General features: G+C 40.5%; 2 protein-coding genes and 1 long non-coding RNA gene across 4 annotated transcripts; 2 read left to right on the top strand and 1 right to left on the bottom strand.

The window, feature by feature from the left end:
- Window positions 1–433: 433 nt before the first annotated feature.
- LOC148657590 (forkhead box protein Q1-like) lies at window positions 434–2,271 on the top strand. Its single transcript, XM_088644046.1, has one exon. The coding sequence runs from the start codon at window positions 701–703 to the stop codon at window positions 1,703–1,705; it is 1,005 nt and encodes a 334-aa protein (XP_088500172.1). The 5' UTR covers window positions 434–700; the 3' UTR covers window positions 1,706–2,271.
- Window positions 2,272–5,319: 3,048 nt separating this feature from the next.
- On the bottom strand, window positions 5,320–15,544 carry LOC148657589 (uncharacterized). The gene is made up of 3 exons (XR_015941006.1): window positions 15,389–15,544; window positions 7,734–7,947; window positions 5,320–7,364 (listed from the first exon to the last, which is right to left on the bottom strand). It is a non-coding gene; the product is annotated as an uncharacterized LOC148657589 (long non-coding RNA).
- A 48-nt stretch (window positions 15,545–15,592) lies between these two features.
- Window positions 15,593–20,274, top strand: LOC148657588 (forkhead box protein F2-like). Of its 2 annotated transcripts, XM_088644045.1 has the most exons (3): window positions 15,593–15,724; window positions 16,121–17,113; window positions 19,321–20,274. In XM_088644045.1, exons 2-3 carry the CDS (start codon window positions 16,144–16,146, stop codon window positions 19,497–19,499), a joined length of 1,149 nt encoding a protein of 382 aa, XP_088500171.1. In that variant the 5' UTR covers window positions 15,593–15,724; window positions 16,121–16,143; the 3' UTR covers window positions 19,500–20,274. The 2 variants fall into 2 exon arrangements, with proteins under 2 accessions (XP_088500171.1, XP_088500170.1); XM_088644044.1 differs by having other exon boundaries at window positions 15,633–17,113.
- The last annotated feature ends 237 nt before the right edge of the window (window positions 20,275–20,511 follow it).

Below are 20,511 nucleotides of genomic sequence, written 5' to 3'. Positions count from 1 at the left end.
TTACCACATGCGATGTTAAAATATAGTTGAGCATGACTCTCATAAAATACTGAGATGCGTTCTCAGGTTACTATCAGAAGGTGCTTTGTGTATGTTATTCCAGCAGCAAACTCTCCAGTGTCTGGTAAACGTACGCCACCTGGTTGCCTTTAATGAAACTCCCTTGTCTGTATGAATTTCAATCTCAGGTGAGAGACACAGGTGTACTGTGAAAGGGGAAACGCCGCGGGAAAAAGAACTAAAAAAATAAAGCAGCAGACTCGATTGTTATTTTAATATGAAGCCGTCGAATTAAAAATGTTTGACTTGTTTTTATTTCTGTTTTCGTTTTGATCCTGTAGTTATCCCTTAATTCTTTAATCGCTTCAATGGATTTGGAACGAATAAGGCCCGCCCCCGTGGGCTGGTCCTTTTGAAGTGATAATATTATAACCCCGGTTCCGCAAGTCTCAGGAGACAGTTTGGGAATTGGTCCCTCTACAGAAATGACCTGGGTGCCTTATCTTAGCTCACTGGGAACTCTGAACTGAAAACGTTGTCCGTTTTCATTTGTACTTTCGACAGAGTTGCCTGCTCTCATCCTTCCCTGTTGTTTCGTTGAAGAAAAGCTTTAAAAAAAAAAGCTTTGCTTGACGAAGGGACCGGCTCGCTCGATATCTGGAGATTGCAACTGCCGCAACAGAGAACAGAAGAAAAAAAAATGAAACTTGAAGTTTTCTCCGGGACCAACTTTGAGGAAAAGCCTCTGGAGGTTTGTAGTGATGCGGAAGGCAGCGTCCCGTCTCCTCTGTCGGGAGAAGAAGAGCTGGGCTCAGACGGGGACTTTGTGGCCAACAGCCCTGCACCTGTTCTGCCGAGTGCCGATGGCAAAGCGAAACCTTACACCAGGAGACCCAAACCTCCCTATTCCTACATCGCTCTGATCGCGATGGCAATCCGAGACTCCGCGTCTGGGCGCCTGACTCTGGCGGAAATCAACGACTACCTTATGAAGAAATTTCCCTTTTTCCGGGGCAGCTACACCGGCTGGCGGAACTCGGTGCGCCACAACCTGTCGCTCAACGACTGCTTTCTGAAAGTGCTCCGGGACCCCTCCCGACCGTGGGGCAAGGACAATTACTGGATGCTGAACCCCAACAGCGAGTACACCTTTGCTGACGGGGTCTTCCGCCGCAGGAGGAAGCGCATCAGCAAAAAGCCCACCAAGGACCAAGAGGTCCTAGACAGCCCGGCCAGCGAAGAGGCGCCCACTGCCACGACCTCTTCTGCTACCAAGGAAGAGGGCGCCAGCACCAAGTTCTCCAGCTCGTTCGCCATTGACAGCATCCTGAGCAAACCCTTTAAGAGCAAGGAGGACAGCCGCGCCGAGACAGACAACACCACCCTCTCTGGCGTCAGAGTGATGTGGCCCAGCAGCTCCCCAATGATGCCTTATGTCATGGGCTACCCACCTGCGGCCGTGGCTCACGTACAGCCGCTGTTCCAGGTGAACCCCGCCGCCTCACACTTGCTGCAGGCCTATAGGTGTGGCTACTCAGACCCCGTGCTTGGCGTGGATCACAGAAGAGACATTCGTGCCACTTTTCGGTTGTCTCCAGACGGCTTGCCCAGCTCCGAGGCGTTTCCTGCCGCCCGAGCGGCCACAGCCATGAGAGCGCCTGCGAGCAGCTACCACCCGTTCAAAATAGACTCTCTGCTGGCGTGAGGGCGATGGAAAACGGTTGAAGATGTTGTTGTCGTGAGCACTTTCCTACGCACTGTATACTTTATTTTGTAACTAAATGCATTTCATTGCATTGACAACCAGACGCTTCAGACAGAGTGTTGCATTGTGTTACTGTCAGTGCTGAATAACTTGACTTTTTTTTTTCCTCCGGGTAAATACAAAATATGGACAAAGCTAACATCAGGGACTATTTAGTAAGTTATATTTGATAAAATTCCTATGTGTGTTAACAGGTTCTTAGGTCATGTCTGTGCTGCAAACGACGGCATGTGGGTGCCGAAATGTGGAAAATAACGTTTTATTCGTTTTATTTATGTACTGTTTCAAAGCAATGTTTTTTTTTATGACGGGCTACATGTTGTGGTTTAACTAATCTGTGATGTCAACCCAGACAAAGCTCGAATCGAGCTGTACAGAGAATCGTAAGCAATACTGTTTCAGAAGTGGACCACTGCCAAGTTTAATGGAAAAGACTACTGTGTATAGTTTCCTCTAAAAATGATGCATAAACCGTTATTTTGGAATAAAAGCTTTTACCAAATATATACAGCGTGGCATGTCTGGACTTCGTAATTGTTTGAAGAAAGATGAAAGAGCGAGACATCTTTAATTAATGATAAATATTTGATTTGCGTGTGAAAAGAGCTTTTTCAAAAGCGTTGAAGAAAGTATCAGATAACACATGAAGAGAAATCCTCACCTCCGAGGGCGTTGTATTTGGCAAAGCAGAACTGCGTTTTTGGCAGAAACATGGGATGGTTCAATACTCGTGGTTTCGGAGCTTGCGACTCATTCTAAATTTGCACGATAATTAAGGTTCAGATGAAGTTCCCCTTAATTCAGATTTTTAGCAGGTATATGCTTGTTATTCGTGTCTCAGAGTTCTTTGACAACCGTTAATGAAAATAGGAATGTGCACAAAAAACTTGACTGACGTTGTCATTGACAAAATATGCGAAAGTCCATCGACATATATTGCAGTTTTTAATGACATCGTGATATTTTGGACATAAGAAGGGTTTAATAATGTCTAGGTTTATAATTATGTTAAGCCCAATGCGTGTGTATGAGTTTCAGAAGTCAATGTGGTAGATTGGTACTGCACGTACTGTACATTTCGATGGTATTTTTTCACAAATGCTTGTCAAGTAGAAAAAAGTAAAACCAACGGCGACACCGCTGAAAGATTTTTTTTATCTTAAATCGCACGTTTTTTATCTTAAATAGCACGTTTTTGAATTTTACTAACAACGTTCATGCATAGCGACGGACGTTTAAGAACTGATATAAATATTCCTAAAATTCGGAATGTATTACCCTTGATTTTCTCAGATGCTGCAGATCACGGCGTTGCCCCCACACAAAGAGAATTGAAGCGCGTACTTTAGTTTAATTAAATGAAGAGGATCTTCAGCATTTTATCTCGGAATACACACAGACTTCAGAAACACTCAACCAAACACTGTAACGCTCTCACTGTGTGTAAGTGATCCGTGCGTTAGTTTTTAATATATGTTCAAAGAGTCTGCTTCAGTTTTGCAGTCCAACCAAGCTCGTTTGACTACTTTCGGGTCGCACCCCCTTGAAACACGCCTCTCTGATCTGCCCTCTCGGAGGCAACCGAGAGATACACGGGCGGCGGCAGCCCATTCCCAAATACGTCCAAGCGTCCCATTTGTCTGTCCGTCCGTTTTCTAAATCGCTTTATTCAGTAGAGGGTCTTGCGGCACCCAGAGCCTACCCCGTTAAGCAAATGTCACAAGCAGATGCAGACACAAACACCTGGATCCACACCAGAAGCCAGTGTGTCTTTGGACTGTGGGAGGAAACCGGAGCACCCAGAGGCAAACTCGAGGAGAGCAAACGAACTTCACGCAGATAACTACAGGAAATGCACACAGGACCCCAGCGCTGCAAGGCAAGAGAGCTAAACAGCGTGCCGCCCATTTACTTACCCCGAAACCCAAGGTTTAGTAACACTGAAGTAACATTTGAGCTCTTCGTTGAAAAACGAGCGGTACTGGACTCTTGAACTCGGGTTAAGATTAAAGGTATTCTTACTCATGCTCTATCATGCTCGATTTTATGTTTTCAAGAACTGCAGAATCTGAAAATTGTATGTATTTGTGGGGGGGGTGCTTGTGTAATTCAACTGTTTCCTCCGCACATCTGATTTTACAGGATTGTAAACATTAATGTGAGGTCTCGTTAAATTGCATCCAGGCCACCGTATTTACCTACAGGGCATGCAAAATACAGCAAGAAATCAGAAATGATAGCCACCTATAGCAGGTAACAGCAAGTGAATGATAATAACAAATTGTATTCTCACATTGTTTAATTTTTCATCAGAAATGTAACATACAACACCCCATTTCCATTCCCCCTTCAAAACCTTTCGTCACGTACTAGATGTGAAAGGCCAATTGCTTTCTTTAACAGAAAACGTTACGCAAGGTTAACAGATGCTGATTCTGTATTCACCAATGGTCAAAATCCCCGCACTACTTTAGTTCAGACTCTTTTCACAAATAATAACGTGGAAGTGGATGTCGGTGACGAAAGGGTTCCGGCACTTTCGTGCAAGCAGAAGGGTGCCTTTAATGTGAGGTGTGAAACTAAACCCCAAGTAAAAGCCGACCAAGACGACCATTCGAGATAATCTGAAGAACAATAACGAGTGCGTCTTCATCATATACTACACTCGGAAATACAATTTAAAATGAGAAGAACAAAAAAAAAAACAATGAACTGGTAATCACCCACAAGCCCTGAAGTCTGGGATAGTCGGCTTGAGAGATGAATCGTGGTCTTGTAGCATGAGAACTCCCTTTGTGCTTACAGAGCTTTGAGCAATTCTCTGTGTAGCTGGAGTACAGGAAACATATAAATGAGGGTGAAATTATAACTCTGTACAATTGAGGGAGATTCAGTAACTGCACTTTCGTTGTTGGGAATGATCTATGCAGCCTCTGGGGTACTTGGTAAACTGTTTCATTTTCAGTCTTTTACCTTTCAGAAAGAAAATAAGAAGTCAGGGGGGGTGGACAAAATGTAACAGATGGTGCTCCCATCACTTACACTAATATCAGTCAAGCTGAATATTCATGGTTTTCTAATAAACCATTACAAACGCAAAAAAAATGTCTTTTCTACCATTCCTAACACTCCAGATGGTAGTTATGATATTTTATTGCACATTTAGTCTTTTTTATTATTGTTGCTCTCTGTATTTCTTCAAGTATGGCTTTTTATGCAGCCTTTTATTTTAGGTGGGACTGAATTTATTTCTTCAGCAATTTCCATCTCCAGTCACACACATCAAGCAGAGGAAACTTCCACGCTAAAAAGCTGAAAGAAAAAAATCAATCTTTTAGCTACTGAGTCTATAACCTATAACGAACCCGAAAAAGGCTTTGTAGTTTAAAAGCTGTATCCCTTTGCTGCCAACGCACAGTGACTCACCTCACCATTTGAACCTTTGTGTTCACATATTTCTACCACACTCTACAAGGCATTTGTCTTTCTGTTTGTCCTTTCTTTTCTTCTGAAGTAACCCCTTTAAAATACAAGAATTCATTAATGACTGCAGATTTCCTGTCTAAACCGGATCATTTATTTATTTTAAAAAGCAGCAAAACAAACTGCGCTGTTGCATAATGTAATTGATCATGCATCTGCTGTAGTAAACCACAACAATCATTAGTTTTTCAACTGCACATGTTTGCAGCTCACTTCAGTGGTGTCACGATGCAGTGGAATACCTGACTATAATGGCAGAAACAAGAGTATTGGCAATCCTTTGTGATTGAAAAAATATTTACACTTTAGAAAATGTCTTGTATTTCAAATGATGTTAAAAACTAAACCACGAAAAATAGATTTATGCACGACACAATTAAATAAGGGTGTTACAATATTTTATGATGATGTGTATTTTGTGGGGAAAGTTCAACTGCACACAGCATAATGGTTCTACCATGTAAATAGAAATCTCTGCATCTTATCTCAAAAACATCCTAAAATCTGAGTCTTATAAATATACAGCCTAGAAAATTCAAAACACTTTTTATAGAGATTAATATTTTCTTTGTGTATCTCACTCATGAAAACATCTCCTGGACAAACTCAGATTCACCAACTTCAAGTGCAAATAAATTGGGTGTCAAGTCTGTAATTCTGACAATGGCAGAGACTGTTGTTCCTAATTTATTATGATTCATTTCTTATATTTGACCTTTGGTACACAATTTTCAAATCGTTGGCCTGTTTTCAATCCTTTCCTGTACAAACTAGTTCATATTTACAAAGTCAAAATGTCTCATTTGTAAAATAATGGAACCATTAAGTGTTAAAAATGTAATATGTGATTATATTCTTCCTCCAGCCACTGAATGCACTCTTCTTGAAACTAAAAAACAAACAAAAAAGACATTTTCAAATCAGCAAACGTAGCATTTTGATACACTTTTTTAAGTGAAGAGATCTTTCTTCTTTGCTTTAATGTTTATCATTAGCATTACATGAGGTGCCTATGTCTTTCATCATACGAATGAGATCATCAACAGCAAACTCCAAGGTATCATCTTCTTCCTGGTGTAAAACCTGTGTATCAGAACCTCTGGAGACAAAATTGTTGATTGTGATTCTTCAGCTCCATGAAAGACCTCAGCTGCTTGCACAATCTTCCAGCTCTGTGCTTAGACGTCTGCGTTTAAAAATGGCAAAGCTCTCTGTTTTAGCTTGGTTCTTCGAGATTCTTCAGCCATCTTACACAAGTCACTTTTCTTGACTGCATGATTCATCATATCCTCCTGCTCCTGCAATTCAGGTGCTGAGAAAGGCATTCCAAAACTTACAATTACTATGGATGACTGTCCTAGCCAGGCAAGCTACTCTCACGACTGTTCTGGAAGTAGTAATTGTAGTAGATCTAGTAAAAAATAAAGAATACAAAAGTATCAAATCGTCCAGAGTAATCCTATTTTTAAGACACATTTTGGACTTTTTCGTTCTTCTATGCGGTATTTGTTTTGCTAACACGGAGCTCACAGGTCATAAGAGGTCGTGAGCCCGCGCGAAAATGGAGTATACAACCGCGAAATAGCCTGTTTGTCGTGTAGATCTGTGTGAAACGAATCCAATAATTCACACAGCAACGCAGATTTCCTCTAGAGGCACAGAATACAAACTTGGCTTCTGTAAGCGTCATTCACTGTGTACCCATTGTGTCCTAAACCCAAACCCGAAGCTAAATGCCTTGTTAACTAGGGGTGTTCATCCAGTTACCTTTACACTTTCTAGCTTGCAACAAACGTGTTTTTCCACTCGCGTGGATCTAAGGGAAATGTTGTCATTTTGCGTAAACTCTTAGAGCTGAAGAAATGTCCACTAGCGAGAGAAAAACAGAAAACCGAAAAAAGCAAAATGTTCGCTTCTGTTATGTCGCAAGTCAAGCAAGAAGGCAGCAAAACCTGATCATTTGCGAGATGCTGATACGAGCCGCCCCCAGACAACAGCGTGGTTTTGATCAAGAGGAAATCCGCTTCAGGCATAGGCGACCAAGCAGCGATTGTACACCTCTTAGTGAAAGTATTTGGAGTTGATATCGGCTTCTTACAACGAGCTGTCCACGGTCCTGAAACATAGGACGATCGAAAAATAATGCAGGAGTCACGTAACAAAGGCGGAGCACGGAGATAAAAAACATAACAAAAGATTTAATACTGACGTCCCCCACCGAAAGTATCCTGTGATAACGTGTGATGGCAGTTCCTATTATATTCATGGTTTAGAGCCATAGTTTCCCTCACAAGACCATACCGAGTTAAAGAAACCACTTTGATTAGAGCCTGAGGTTCTTTATATGTTAGTACCAGACTATATTGTTTTATTTACTACTACAGTGTATGACAGTCACTCTTCTTTATTCATAATTTCAATTCTTTAATATACTCATATACCATTTTGACAGAAGCAACAAGAGCGGTGCTGACCGCTTCCTCACCCGGAGCTCTTTCATAGTTCTTGGGCACTGGCTTTGATTGTGGAGCGGAGCTCCTGTCTGTGGGGAGTTTGCATGGTCTCCACGCGTTTGAATGCGTTTCTGACGTCCGCTTTCCAAAGACGTGTGTTTCCGTACGTGTGTCCAGCGGCGGAGCCCAATCCAAGCTGTAGTCCAGCCTTCATACGTTCGGGGTAGACTCCGAGTTGCCGCGACCCTCAACGAAACAAGCAGAGTACGGTTTAGATTTGTTTTTTGAAGATAATTAAGGGAGGAAACACGGTCCCGTTTGCCTATTGCTATTAAGCAACGGGGTTTTAAATTATCGTAGCTAATCTTTAGCTAATCTAATTCGAATAAAATAAGCAGGTTTAGGTGTTCTAAGTATAACAAGTATAAAAAGGTCTTAATATCAATATATTTGATTGAACATTTTTACGTACTTTTTCGTTAACTGCCTTTATTGTGATGCCTACCAAACTGAATACTACCCTTGACATACCAAACATTTACAGTATGTGCAATTTTTACGGTAAATCCTTTCAGGAATAGATTAGAGACGCACATAAGGCGCGCTGGGTATTCTTGACATTAAGTAAAATAAACAGTATCAAGGTGAGACAGGTTGGCTAATGTAAAATGCGGATCTTGTTTATCTTTCAACATTAAAATAATAAGTTCGTATTTTATCTATAAATCATTTGTATAGTTGAAATATACCGTAATTTAGCAGCAAGAAAGATCCCCCCTCACTATAAATTAAAAATAAATCTACTGGTCAGGTATATATCTCCTCAAATATATTTGATCTTAGAATGATAGTATCTTGTATTAAAAAAAATCTCTGTGAATTGGAATCCTGAAAAAAATATTTAAAACTATAAAACGGGCTGATAACGAGTTTAAGGTTCTTAATCCTTGCGAAATTATGCAGGACTACCGTTTCTGATTTTCCGGAATCAAGCGCATTTATTTATTCGAATTATTATAACCAGAGAAACTGCGTAACAAAGTTTCTTTAACAACTGTCAGCCTTATTACATTTTCAGAAGGAAGTCATTTTAAAGATTGTCCTCACTCCTCATGTTGTGCTTTAATTTGGTCAGTGTCATTTTATTTTCCTACGCGCCGTTATTCAATCCTTAACGTCACACGGTGACTCCTTCCCTTCACGTGTCGTCACCACGTTATTTGTTTAACAGTGATGCCGCCATTGTTACAGGAGAGGTCTTTATTGTCGCATCCCCATTTGGATTACGGTTCGGGGGTTTATGTAAAACAGACCTGACCATTGCTTTTAATTGTGCTGAGACCAAGGGCTTCCGGGAGACTTTGTTTTTTCTCATCTATTTATTTTGGCTTTCACAGCCCTGTTATCGAATTCTTGATTTGAATGTGCCTAAGCATGTAGGTGTTTTTTTTAAGGACTACATAAACCCTTTTTTTCTGCGAAAATACAGAATTCTGTCTTTGAAGTCAGTATAATTTAATAAAGGCCATGGAACCGATTGCTTTGTCTAAATCCCAAATGATGAATGAGGAAACACAGAAGATATTCGCGGCAAATGTACTCATTTATTTCGTAAAACTGAGCTTTAAGGTCCTTTTAAACACAGGATGAATTCATACTTGCCAATACACAATAGTACAATCTGGCTAAATGAACCTATACGTTAGAAAACACTGGTCTGCAACGTAGCAAATACTATACAGTATGTAGACCTGTACCTGGCTTAAAAATTGAACTGTGGTCAACCTCAAGATAAACCACTATAGTAGGTCAGTATTCTTCAGCGTTCCTTACACTTGATCTCTAAATATTTGTTCTTAATCAAGGTTCTTATCTTTTTTTAAACCTGCATGAATCCATTCTTTAATCTACCGTTTCTTCGTTTGCTTCTTATTAAGCAAAGCTGTTCTTAAGCACAATTATTACATGCTGTTATCAGTGAAGCTGTTCTTCAGAACAAAACTCAATTCTTCACCATGGAAAAATTATATGAGAAAACTGAATTTTAATCAGAGCGTACTTATCGCCACAAGTTTCCAACGGGTCTGTGAGATGTGATTTACAACATCCCCAGGTAAAAGGTGGAGTGAATTTACAGCTATTTTAAGGCCAATGCTGCGACCTACAGGTAAGCTGTATGAATGACGAATATGACACCTTGAAATGCAATATCCGATATCTTTTAACAATATTTGAAAATTTAAACATAAAAGTCAGAGCGGTCGTTCTGTGGTTAACAACCATTTGTATACTTTAAAAATCAAAGAAATGAACCACACCAAACCTAGCTGCACCACTGGTAATTAATATAATTGATAATCACATTAAATTAATAACATTAATTCGGACAGTTAATAGGGCGCTTCTTTCTTTAACAGCGATAGAGTCAATGTAAACACTCGTTTTGTGTCCTTGTCTCGTAGATGTTTGTTTTTAGTAAAACTTTAAAAACCGTTCAAAAATACATTTTTTTATTCTTAAGGATTAGATCTTCTTGCAAAAAATAATCACGTGGAAAAGTATTCCCCACTGGTCAGTCCTTTTCCTCATGCAAATAATCCCTCATTTAAAATGTGAAATATTAAAGTTAGTATTGTTTATTTTATCTTTTTAAACTGTGGTTAAATAGCCAGAAGAGAAAGATAAGTACACGGGATTCACCTGTAAAACACCCTTGATTATTTTTTGTCAGACAAGTTATGAAGGAAGGTTTCACAGATTTTTACAAAAACGGGAGAAAAGAGTCACAAATCGCTTTCAATCAATTTAATCTGTTTTCATCTGTTAGACCACCAAAATTGAAGTTCTAGGCAAATGCACGAAAGGCCTAGGATCTAGAGTATATAAGATAGTTGTCTGATCTCATAAATGATACAAAGGCTCTATTTTAAAAAAGTAACTTTCTAGGTTATGAAATCCTGAAATGGTAATTGTTACTTTGAACTGGCATTTACAACTGCATTACTTACAACTTACAATTTACAACTTTTTAAAACGAACGTTTTTGAAATTGACATTTTAATCCCATCCCCGACGGCTATTCGAAACCATTCACCGTAAGGATCAGTTTGATCCGTTTTTTTTTATTTTTTAAAAAAAATATTTTTTCGCACCTGACAAACGGCACGGGACTGCATTGTGTAGGCCGGGGAAAAGAGCTTCTGACAAAAGAGGAAAATCCAGTTAAGCGCATCGTTAATGAAAATATAACTGGAAGAGGTGTTTGGGTTTTTTTCGTTAAAACGGGAGATTTCATTTAAGCTCCTTATTAATTAATTAAACAAGAGTTTACTCTGTCCACGGTTCTCGGTGATTTCTTGATTGTCCCCTAACAACTGTCATAGGGCACGTTTTCAACAGAAACATTCGGTAATTAAACATCCTGTCATCCCCCCCCATCGGTACCATCACCCTTACTACTACAAGCTGAATACTAATAGTTAAAAACTGACAGGAGCAATCAGTCATCGATTCGCTCACATATGAATATGTATTCTTAAAAAGGACTATAAAACTGTATTTAACATGGTACACTAAAAACGTAAATATATATTTGTTATGCTTGTAGTAATAAAAAAGCTTGACGTTTTAGTTAAAAGCATAGAAAAATACGTTTCATAGTCCATAAGATTCTTAATTTTCCAATAACATTTTGCCTTAAACAATAGTGTGTTCAAGCTCGGACAGCACGACTTCCCAGGTATTACTCAGCAGAAGAACATACTGTATTTTATTAGTTCAAGTGCCGCGGTAACACACACTACTGTAACTTTTCTAAAAACAAATCGCGATATTGAGAACGTAGAGGTAAATTCCATGCCGAAAAGCTGAAAGAAACGGAGGAAACCCCAACGTTTCGCTTGTGGGGATCTATGCGTGAAGCCTCCTGAAGAAAGTTGTTTCTCTCTTTCTATGTTTTAGTCTGGAATCCAGCGTGAAACCACCTGAGGCAGGACCCCAGTCTGAAACGTCGTGTTTTTTCTTCTCTGTGCTACCCATCGTGGGATTAACTCCTGCTTGTCCTTTTTCAGATCCACACTCGAAATTGTCGTGTTGTTGGTTGATAGAGACACATAAATGTCCCTTTCCAAGTTGTATTAACATTGGAGATATGAACGATTCTGTGGTTGTCACACTCTGTTTATATAGTGCTTTCCTTCAGGCATTTATTAAGCTACATATATTTTATGCTATAATGGAACAGATGGAAATATTTAAAACACTGGATTAAATCTACTTTATTTATTTTAATTGTAGTCAGCTCCACACAAAACCTCGACGTAAGCCGCAGTGAAGCCAAATGTCTGTCTGCCCTTGAACGCTTGCAATAGTGGGTACTCCTCAATACCAAGGGTCAATGAAGTTTCACGCAGTAGTTCAGTAAGAAATCTCCGACTTGCTTTGGCTAATCATTCTTTTATTTAAAAAAAAAACGCAGTGTTTATAGCGCGATTCTAAACACCGGGGAAACAACGTCAGCGTTTCCAAACCGCTGAAATAAAGGAAATAAAAAGACGGATTCATTTGTTTTCATAAAGAGGGTTTCAGACTCTGTCGTTTGCGCACTCGCTTCTTTGTGTTTCGGAGAGCTGCAGCAGAAGTAACTACAGAAGACGGAAAGACGAAGAAAAGTAGTCTTGAGCTTTGATACAGGAGTGATTGCCGCTAAAGCCCTGGTGAGCATACATTGTGCGTTAGAAACAATGCAAAAATAAAATAGCCGGCAGGAAAGGTTCTGAGACAAATTTCCGGTGTCGTTTGTTAACAATTCTTGTCTTTTAAAAAAAATTAAAAAACATATTTTAGAGCATAAAATATATAATAACAGGTTCATTAAGACATATCACACCAATAACATTCAAATGAAGAGTATTTTTGAAACACTATGTAAGGGAAATGTCGGGAAATGAATTGCCTCATTTCAGCAGTCTTATTTTTCGCACCTGACAAACACCGGATAAGGCGACCATATATGGGCTGTCTTTTGTGAGCTCAGTTTTTAGGTTGTAGTGACGACGGCAAGGGTGCTCATTTTAAAATGGCACGGGGAAAAGAGTTCCACACAAGTCATCATAAATATAAATCATAAACTATAATAACACGAACGATAGAAGAACATTCTGAGAGACCGGTTTAATGCCTTCAAAGCATTATTCTGGAGCAGACTGAAGTCTCTTTTTTGAAGTCGAAGTATCCTGAAACCTACAGGATAATTAGAGGAAATTCTGCGGAGACTACTTCAGAGTTCTTTTTGTTGTGCTAGAGAATGGATTAATCTGTACACCCATCTTCTTTTAAAGTGTAAAAGTATGTCGATAAGTAGGGTTAAAGGTCCCAACCCTGTTTGTTTTTTGTTTTAAAAAGATCACCATCAAATTAACATACTGGGAAAAAGGGGGTTATGGTCGCCTTACGTAAGATTATAATGCTAGAAAACATCTAGCGTGTTTTACAGAATACTTTCAATTCCGGCATGTTTCTTAACTCGTTGTTTAAATCGTGTTAACCACTGCCTTCAGGTTTTTGATTACAAGACCACGCACACAAAGTTATGCAGGTTTTCACCAAGATGAATTGAAAAAGCGCTACATATCTTTAAAATATGTATTCCAAAGGTGAACTGCGTAATTGTACTGTTCCATTTCTTCACCTTTATATACATATTTCTTCAAGACTGCTGTGCTTCGGAAGCTTTTTGAGCCCAATGGAGAAGGAATCCCCGAATATATATATATAGTGTTTTCTTGAAGCAATTAGTATAGTCGAGCATTTTTTCCTGATTCACCAATAATAATAATTAAAATAAAATAATGACAATAATAAACTGTTGCGATAGCACCAACATTTAATGGCAGTATCGTAGCGTACTCTTCTTTCCCAATCTTTATTTGGGTCGAGTGTTTTCTTACGTCACTGACTATTAAGATGCTTGGGTGGTCATTATGACCATTATTACTGTTATTACTATAGCCATTTTACTGATCATCAGTCAACAACGGCTCGGACTGTCAGTAGCTGGTACAGCTCGCCTGTATTTCTTGCTGTTTTAAGCCCAGACTCTTTCAAACAGACCCTTTAGGTGTGTTTGTTCCACTTTGGAATAACAGTTCTGAACATATACGCGGGTCCAAGGTCACCGGTCAAACCCCATATTGTTTATGTTTTGTCTGACTATTACTAAAATCAGATATTATCAGTTGAAAGTTCCGCTTCTGAAGGGAAAACTGGAGACAAACTCGATTTATAAATTTTAGTCTGAGCCGCAGAAACAGAACAATAGTGTATTTAAGACATATTTAAATCAGTTTCGCAGTATGTTATATAGCTAACGCTAAGCCAACCAATAAACAGGATTTTGGCAAACTTTTAGGAATCCATAAGCTTAGTAAATTAAAGTACATAAAGAACTGTGGTAAAATCTAATTATCTATGAAATGCAATTGCCGTCGTCATTTTCGTTTAAATCCGTTTTACACAACAATACTTTTTCATACAGTCATCTTGGTCTTAAACACCTTTTACAGCTCATTTTTCTTAAACAACTAATTTAACCGGAAGCTCAAATAACAGAAGACAAAGCTAACCGCACAAAATAAAATAACAAAAAACAACAAAATTGAACAATTGTCAAATAACTCGATTTTCGGTGTATGCGATCTGACAAAACAGCTCCTTAAAATGTTGTAGCTTTTTAGATTTATGTTTTGTCGTGTATTTGTTTTCAAGTTGCGAACCTCGAAATGACCCCCTGAATCATCGATCTAGCTAAAACGTGAACTGTTCATCAGCTTTTCTGTCTCGCTGTGTATTTGTCTAGAAACCGCCAGACGGATCCCGTTGTTGTGTACGTTATAACGGTACAAGTAAGCAATCAAGTTTAAAATTAGCGTCAGTCCAGTTAAGCGACTCATTTGAATCCTGTCTTGGGTATCAAACTGATTTAGCTTGACCAACGTATTATTATTATTATTATTATTATTATTATTATTATTATTCCATATGCTTGTTCACTAAAACTCTATTTATGCTGTGTCTACACTGAGGAGGAAGCTGTCGACGCCTGCTCGGTTAATTTCGGTTTTCTTTCTCTAATTAATGTGGAGCTCAGGGGATCAGAGCCAGGCTCGGGGCAGTAAGCTGACACTTGGGCTCTGTGTGTGGTATCCAGGCAGCAGTTGATGGAAAAAGCCTGCTTCCACTCATGTCAGAGCCATTTACCCAGAACAACCCCCAACATGCATATGTATACACACTCGGCAAAGAGCGCCCTTCACCGACTCCGCTCCTCCGGGCTCCGCTCTGGTGAACAGAACCAAGTTGCTCACGGATCCGAACTCCTCGGTACTGCTCTTGGGTGGCTCGTATTAGGGCGGAGTATGCCGACTCCAAACCCCAGCAGTACTCCCTTACAGTTCACAACCAAATGATGCCCTACACGGTCAACGCCAAAGAAAGTGTGCGCGCTCCGTCCTGCGCTTCGCTTTGCCTAGCCTAAAAGTACATCACTTTTTGGAGACAGACACGGTCTCAAACCACTAATAGCAATGCCTGCTGTAAGGTTCTGGAGATGTATGTAATGTCATCTCAAGCTAAATCTCACGGCGAAAGGCTGCGCAGCATGCAAGCGGGAAGAATTTGTGAGCTTTACCTTCGGCTTTTGGCGAGTGGCTGTGTTGATTGGAACGTCTGAAGGAGGTTTGATAAATGGTGTAATTGCGTGTATTAGGGATGTCAGCTCGTAAAGGGCCCTGGTGGTGCAGCAGCACCTCCTGCTCAGATGATCACTGGACAAGAGCCAGAGAGGGGAGGGAGGTGGTCGCTAGCCGCTGCCGATTTCTTGGAGGGATTTGGAGGGGGGGTTTAAAGGCAAGATTTTCAAATTGATAGGTGGTCGCGTTTTGTTTGGCTGAGCAGACTTACGCAAAAAGTGGAGGAGCTCTGCGTTTCCTCTTCTTAAAGGATTAAGGAGAGTGATGGCCACCAGGTGGGGAGACGTGCTTCAGTCCCGGCGACACAGAACTGCTATTACGGACTAAACTAGGGCAGCGCACAGAAAATCACTCTGCAGCACAGCTATTAATCAGTAAAGTCTTGGAAACTCTACTTTAAACTTGAATCGAGCTCTCTCTTTCGAGCCTTTACGGCTCGTAGCTAAAAATCTTCTTTTTTTTTTTCCCACGGCGTCGGACTTCAGGGGAGATATTTCATTTTATCTTCCTTTTCAGCGGAAGACATGTCCCAGCGGTCAAGTGGAGATCAATAAGGCATATCCTCTGAAGGGACCGTCAGAAAAGAGTCGCTCTGCTGCTGTTGTTGTTGTTGCTGGGGTTTTTTTTTTCCGCTCTCCGTTAACTCGACATTTTCTCGTGTTGCTTTCCAGAGCCGTTTAGTCTAGCGGTAGAAATGACGACTGAAACTCCACAGCAGCAACTGGATCCGCCGCCGCCTTTAAGATCGAGCCCGGCCTCGGGCGTCCTGCATTCCGCCCTCATGAGCACACAGTCCGCCGTGGACAGCGCGACAGCCTCTTCCAAAGGTAAAAAAGCCAGCTCGGGACTCAGGCGCCCCGAGAAGCCCCCGTACTCGTACATCGCCCTCATCGTCATGGCGATCCAGAGCTCGCCCACCAAGCGGCTGACGCTCAGCGAGATCTACCAGTTCCTCCAGGCGCGGTTCCCCTTCTTCCGAGGATCCTACCAGGGCTGGAAGAACTCCGTCCGTCACAACCTGTCGTTGAACGAGTGCTTCATCAAACTGCCCAAGGGCCTGGGCCGGCCCGGCAAGGGGCACTACTGGACCATCGATCCAGCGAGCGAGTTCATGTTCGAGGAAGGCTCCTTTCGGCGCCGACCCAGGGGATTCCGGAGAAAGTGCCAAGCTTTAAAGCCCATGTACCGGATGATGAATGGCATCGGATTTGGCGCTTCGATACTGCCGCAGAGCTTCGATTTCCAAGCGCCCTCGGCCTCCCTGGCATGCCACACCAACGGCTACAACCTAGACATGATGACTAATTCCATGGCCGGGAGCTACGAGGGGCTCGGCGGCGGACACCATGTCACCCACATGTCCCCCAGCCCCGGGTCCACGTACATGGCGAGCTGCCCAGTGACGGCTAACGGAGACTACGGCCCTGAAAACAGCAGCAGCCCCGTGCCCTCCTCACCCGCGATGGCCAGTGCCCTGGAGTGCCACTCGCCCTACGCGAGTACGTCTACACACTGGGCTTCGCCGGGGGGCTCGCCGTACATTAAGCAGCAAACCCTGGCTTCCAGCAACCCGACGTCTTCCAGTTTACATTCAAGCATGTCTTCCTACTCCCTGGAACAAAGCTATCTTCATCAAAACGCCAGGGAAGCGGCTGACATTTCAGGTAAAGCCCCTCTTTTTATGCTGAACATTTTCCTCGGATATAAAGCATACAGTACAGACACGTTTTAACTGTTATAACGGCTTGAGTCTTCCTGTACCGATGCGATTCTGGTCCTTTTTTTATCTCACCAGAGTGATTAAAATCGATTTGCTCATTCTAGTACGTTTACACGTTCACAAAAAGTTTCCCACTAACGGACAGATTTGACAGGAAACCTTTGGCAAGGCAAATCTGAGTTAAATTAAAATCTCAGTATGAATTCGCTAATAAAAACCAGGCTTCTCGCTTTTTATTTTTTCCAGCAAAGCTAGTGAAGTGGTCCTGAATATTAATAAATTAGTTCTTATTATACAAAGGTACAATTATTAATATTGGTGCTGGAATATTTTAGATGATAATGAACCGTAATGCCAGTACCAATACATTAAATGCGTCAATTAATAGAGAGCATTTCAATGCGCCATCAAGATGTTATTTGTCGACTGATTGATTTGCTTAATTTAATTTTCTTGGTGGCCAATTGACCTTGTAGTTCTGCTGAGTAAATTGCACATAACATTTTTTTTCAGAAGACGTTATAAGGAAACGCCTCTCTTGTTTTAAAGATTTGAATAGCCAGCGATGAGTGCGTTGTCTTTTCTCCCACCAACAGTCAAGTTTTTATTTTAATCTCTTAAATCTACTGCATTTGAATGTATGAATTTACAGGAAACGTTTTTGATGACTCTTTTCATCAGGCTACATTGCTGCATTCTTTTCATTAATGTATGCACGATGTGTATATAAAAGAGATCTTTTCGGCATGACTTTCCAAACATCCTTTTAAAACACAGGTCGACGAGGTTAACTAAACAAAGACGGTCTGAGCAAGACCACACTGGGAAGGATCTCAGGCGCTACAAGCCCACGGGACAGTTGGGCCTTGTTAAAAGTTATGTGAACGGCAACAATCTCTAACGATTAGCTAGCTGTACAAGGACGTTTTGCGGCGGAATAGTACCTTGTCATTCACTCCGAATTCAAGATGATGTTTTCTAAATCCTAAAGCGTGAGGCAAGATAGCAACCCTCTCTGGACTGTACATTCTGCTCAAAAAGAAGCTGTAGTATGCTTCATAAAGTAACCACTTAACTAGAAGGCCTGAATTTAAGTATCATATTTTTGTTTTTACCCAGTTAAATTTGCAACATGAATAGACTATGGAAAAGTGAGCATGTTAGTAGACATGAAACGAATAGGAGAAAGATCCATACTGTATGTGAACACAGAGATGGAAGCAGCGGATCCGATTCTCAATCTGTTTCCTCCACGTTGCTGTTGACATTACCTATACAATATTTACTTAGCCCCGACAGGGTAAATGGAAATACACTCAAAATAATAAACAACGGCGTTTTACAGCGTTGGTTTCGTGTTTTCCAAAAATACGCAACTCAAGTTTAAAGATAGTACTTCGGGTTATCCGCTGGACATCGCAGAAAGCTGCGGTTCTGAGTGTTTTTGTTTTAGCCGTCAAGTCCACAATAAAATGCCGAACGTCAGTTTTTTTAAATCTTTCCCTAAGTTACTTAAGAATGAATAACAACACATCAGAGACCTGTGTTGCACGTTTTTATTATCTGATAATGTCATGCTGCTGTGATTATCATGATAAAAACAGCAACGAGCACTAAAGCCCTTTATATTTTGTCAGTAATTTCTCAGAGAAGACCGCGCACTAGAGCGCCTACACTAGTTCTTAAAAAAAACATTTCTACATTTCACTTCAGGTCATTAACTTTTAAAGAAATTCACAGTTAATTTGACCGTTCAGGAAAAAAAAAACACAGCACGTACAAATTAAGCCACGACTCCTTGTTTTCTCTAGTTATGATAAAAATGTTTTTTCTTTGTTTTGTCCAGCATTTTATGTAGTCCCGTAGGAACTAATGAGGGAATCCACAGCGTCTTCTTAAAATGCTATTTCAAATAATGGATGTCACATTCATCAATAAAAAAACACTCAATAAATAAAAAGCATCAGAGTAATTTCTAGCTATGCTGAATTTTCAAAACCCCCTACACAAGGTTGCATTTTCCTCTCTAGGAAGTGAACTCAGTGATTTGAGAAAATCTCTCTAGGAAAGCGAATAAAAGACATGCGTTTCAGAACTGGAATTGTCTTAATTGTGCTGCTATTGTGACACCTCTTCCATTTGTATCTGCAGTGGGAATACCTCGATACCAAACCCATTCTTCGCCGGTGTGCGACAGGAAGGATTTTGTTTTGAACTTTAACGGGATCTCCTCATTCCACCCATCGGCCAGTGGATCTTACTACCACCACCATCATCACCACCACCACCATCAAACCGTCTGCCAGGACATCAAACCTTGTGTCATGTGAAAAAGAGACGTTGGTGATACGGGCATTCCGTTCTCTGACCCACCCCGCCTCATTGTCCATCTGCGGAAAGTTCCTCAGTGTGGTTTCGTGGGCACGGAAGGTGTATTATAGTTTAAGACTTCCTCCATTTGACAATAGTCACGTCTTCACACCCACGCTTTTGAATGAAAGCTGAGGGAAAACGAATTCCGGTCGGAGCTCTATGTTCAGGTGAAAGCAGAATGGCTTTAATTACGCTTAGTACACTTGAGGAGTAGGGCTTTATTCTGAAAATACATTTAAACTTTGGCTTTCCACATTAAAGCCTGTAGATGTTTTGAATTAATATGAGCATTAATGCGTGCAAACTTTACACAGTGGCATTTTGGAAAGAATGCGAATAAAATCTAGCACGGTTTAGTTTAACTAGCAAAAACGAAGCACTACAAAGCCATTTAAAAAACAAGGGAAAGTAAAAACTTACAACGCTCTTTGTCAACGGACCACTTCACGTTACAGTACTTCTTATTTTATTAATGCTGTTGACGAAAATTTGTATGCTTCTTTTAAAGAAGTTTTCGATGTATATCATGTTTAATTTCAAAGTTATGTTTTGTGCCAAAGATTTGTTACGTGAACTATATTCGAAGGTATAAAAATATACACTTAGGCCTACACAAAGCTTTTTTAAAATATTATTGTGGACATATTTTGCACTTATTGTATATCCTACCCTCCAAGTCTGCCAAAATATTCCTGATGTAAAGTATTTCAATAAATTTAATATTTTAAATAATTGTGTGGAAGTCACTTGCATTAAGCTTTAAGAAAATTATACCCGTATCAAATTGGTTGCTTCACGATATACAGTGAAATAGAAAATAAGAATAAATAAAGATCTAAAGCGTAAACTAGCTGGTTCCCACCAAAGTAAACACGATGGCGAGCTCATTTGCGGTTTGAAGAAATGGGTTCTCACCTCACTTAGAGACCGTTCCTTTCTGAACCGCTGTTGTCGCCACAAAAATTTAAT

Source organism: Lepisosteus platostomus, chromosome 8 (assembly GCF_059453375.1).
Source record: "Lepisosteus platostomus isolate fLepPlt1 chromosome 8, fLepPlt1.hap1, whole genome shotgun sequence".
Lineage (NCBI taxonomy): Eukaryota > Metazoa > Chordata > Actinopteri > Semionotiformes > Lepisosteidae > Lepisosteus > Lepisosteus platostomus.
This window is presented reverse-complemented; position numbering and strand designations above follow the sequence as displayed.

Excerpts from the sequence above, each read along its gene's own strand:
- LOC148657590 (XM_088644046.1), top strand. The coding sequence starts at position 701 with ATGAAACTTGAAGTTTTCTCCGGGACCAACTTTGAGGAAAAGCCTCTG.
- LOC148657588 (XM_088644045.1), top strand. The coding sequence starts at position 16,144 with ATGACGACTGAAACTCCACAGCAGCAACTGGATCCGCCGCCGCCTTTA. Across the intron at positions 17,114-19,320 it reads GGAAGCGGCTGACATTTCAG|TGGGAATACCTCGATACCAA; the intron begins GTAAAGCCCCTC and ends TTGTATCTGCAG.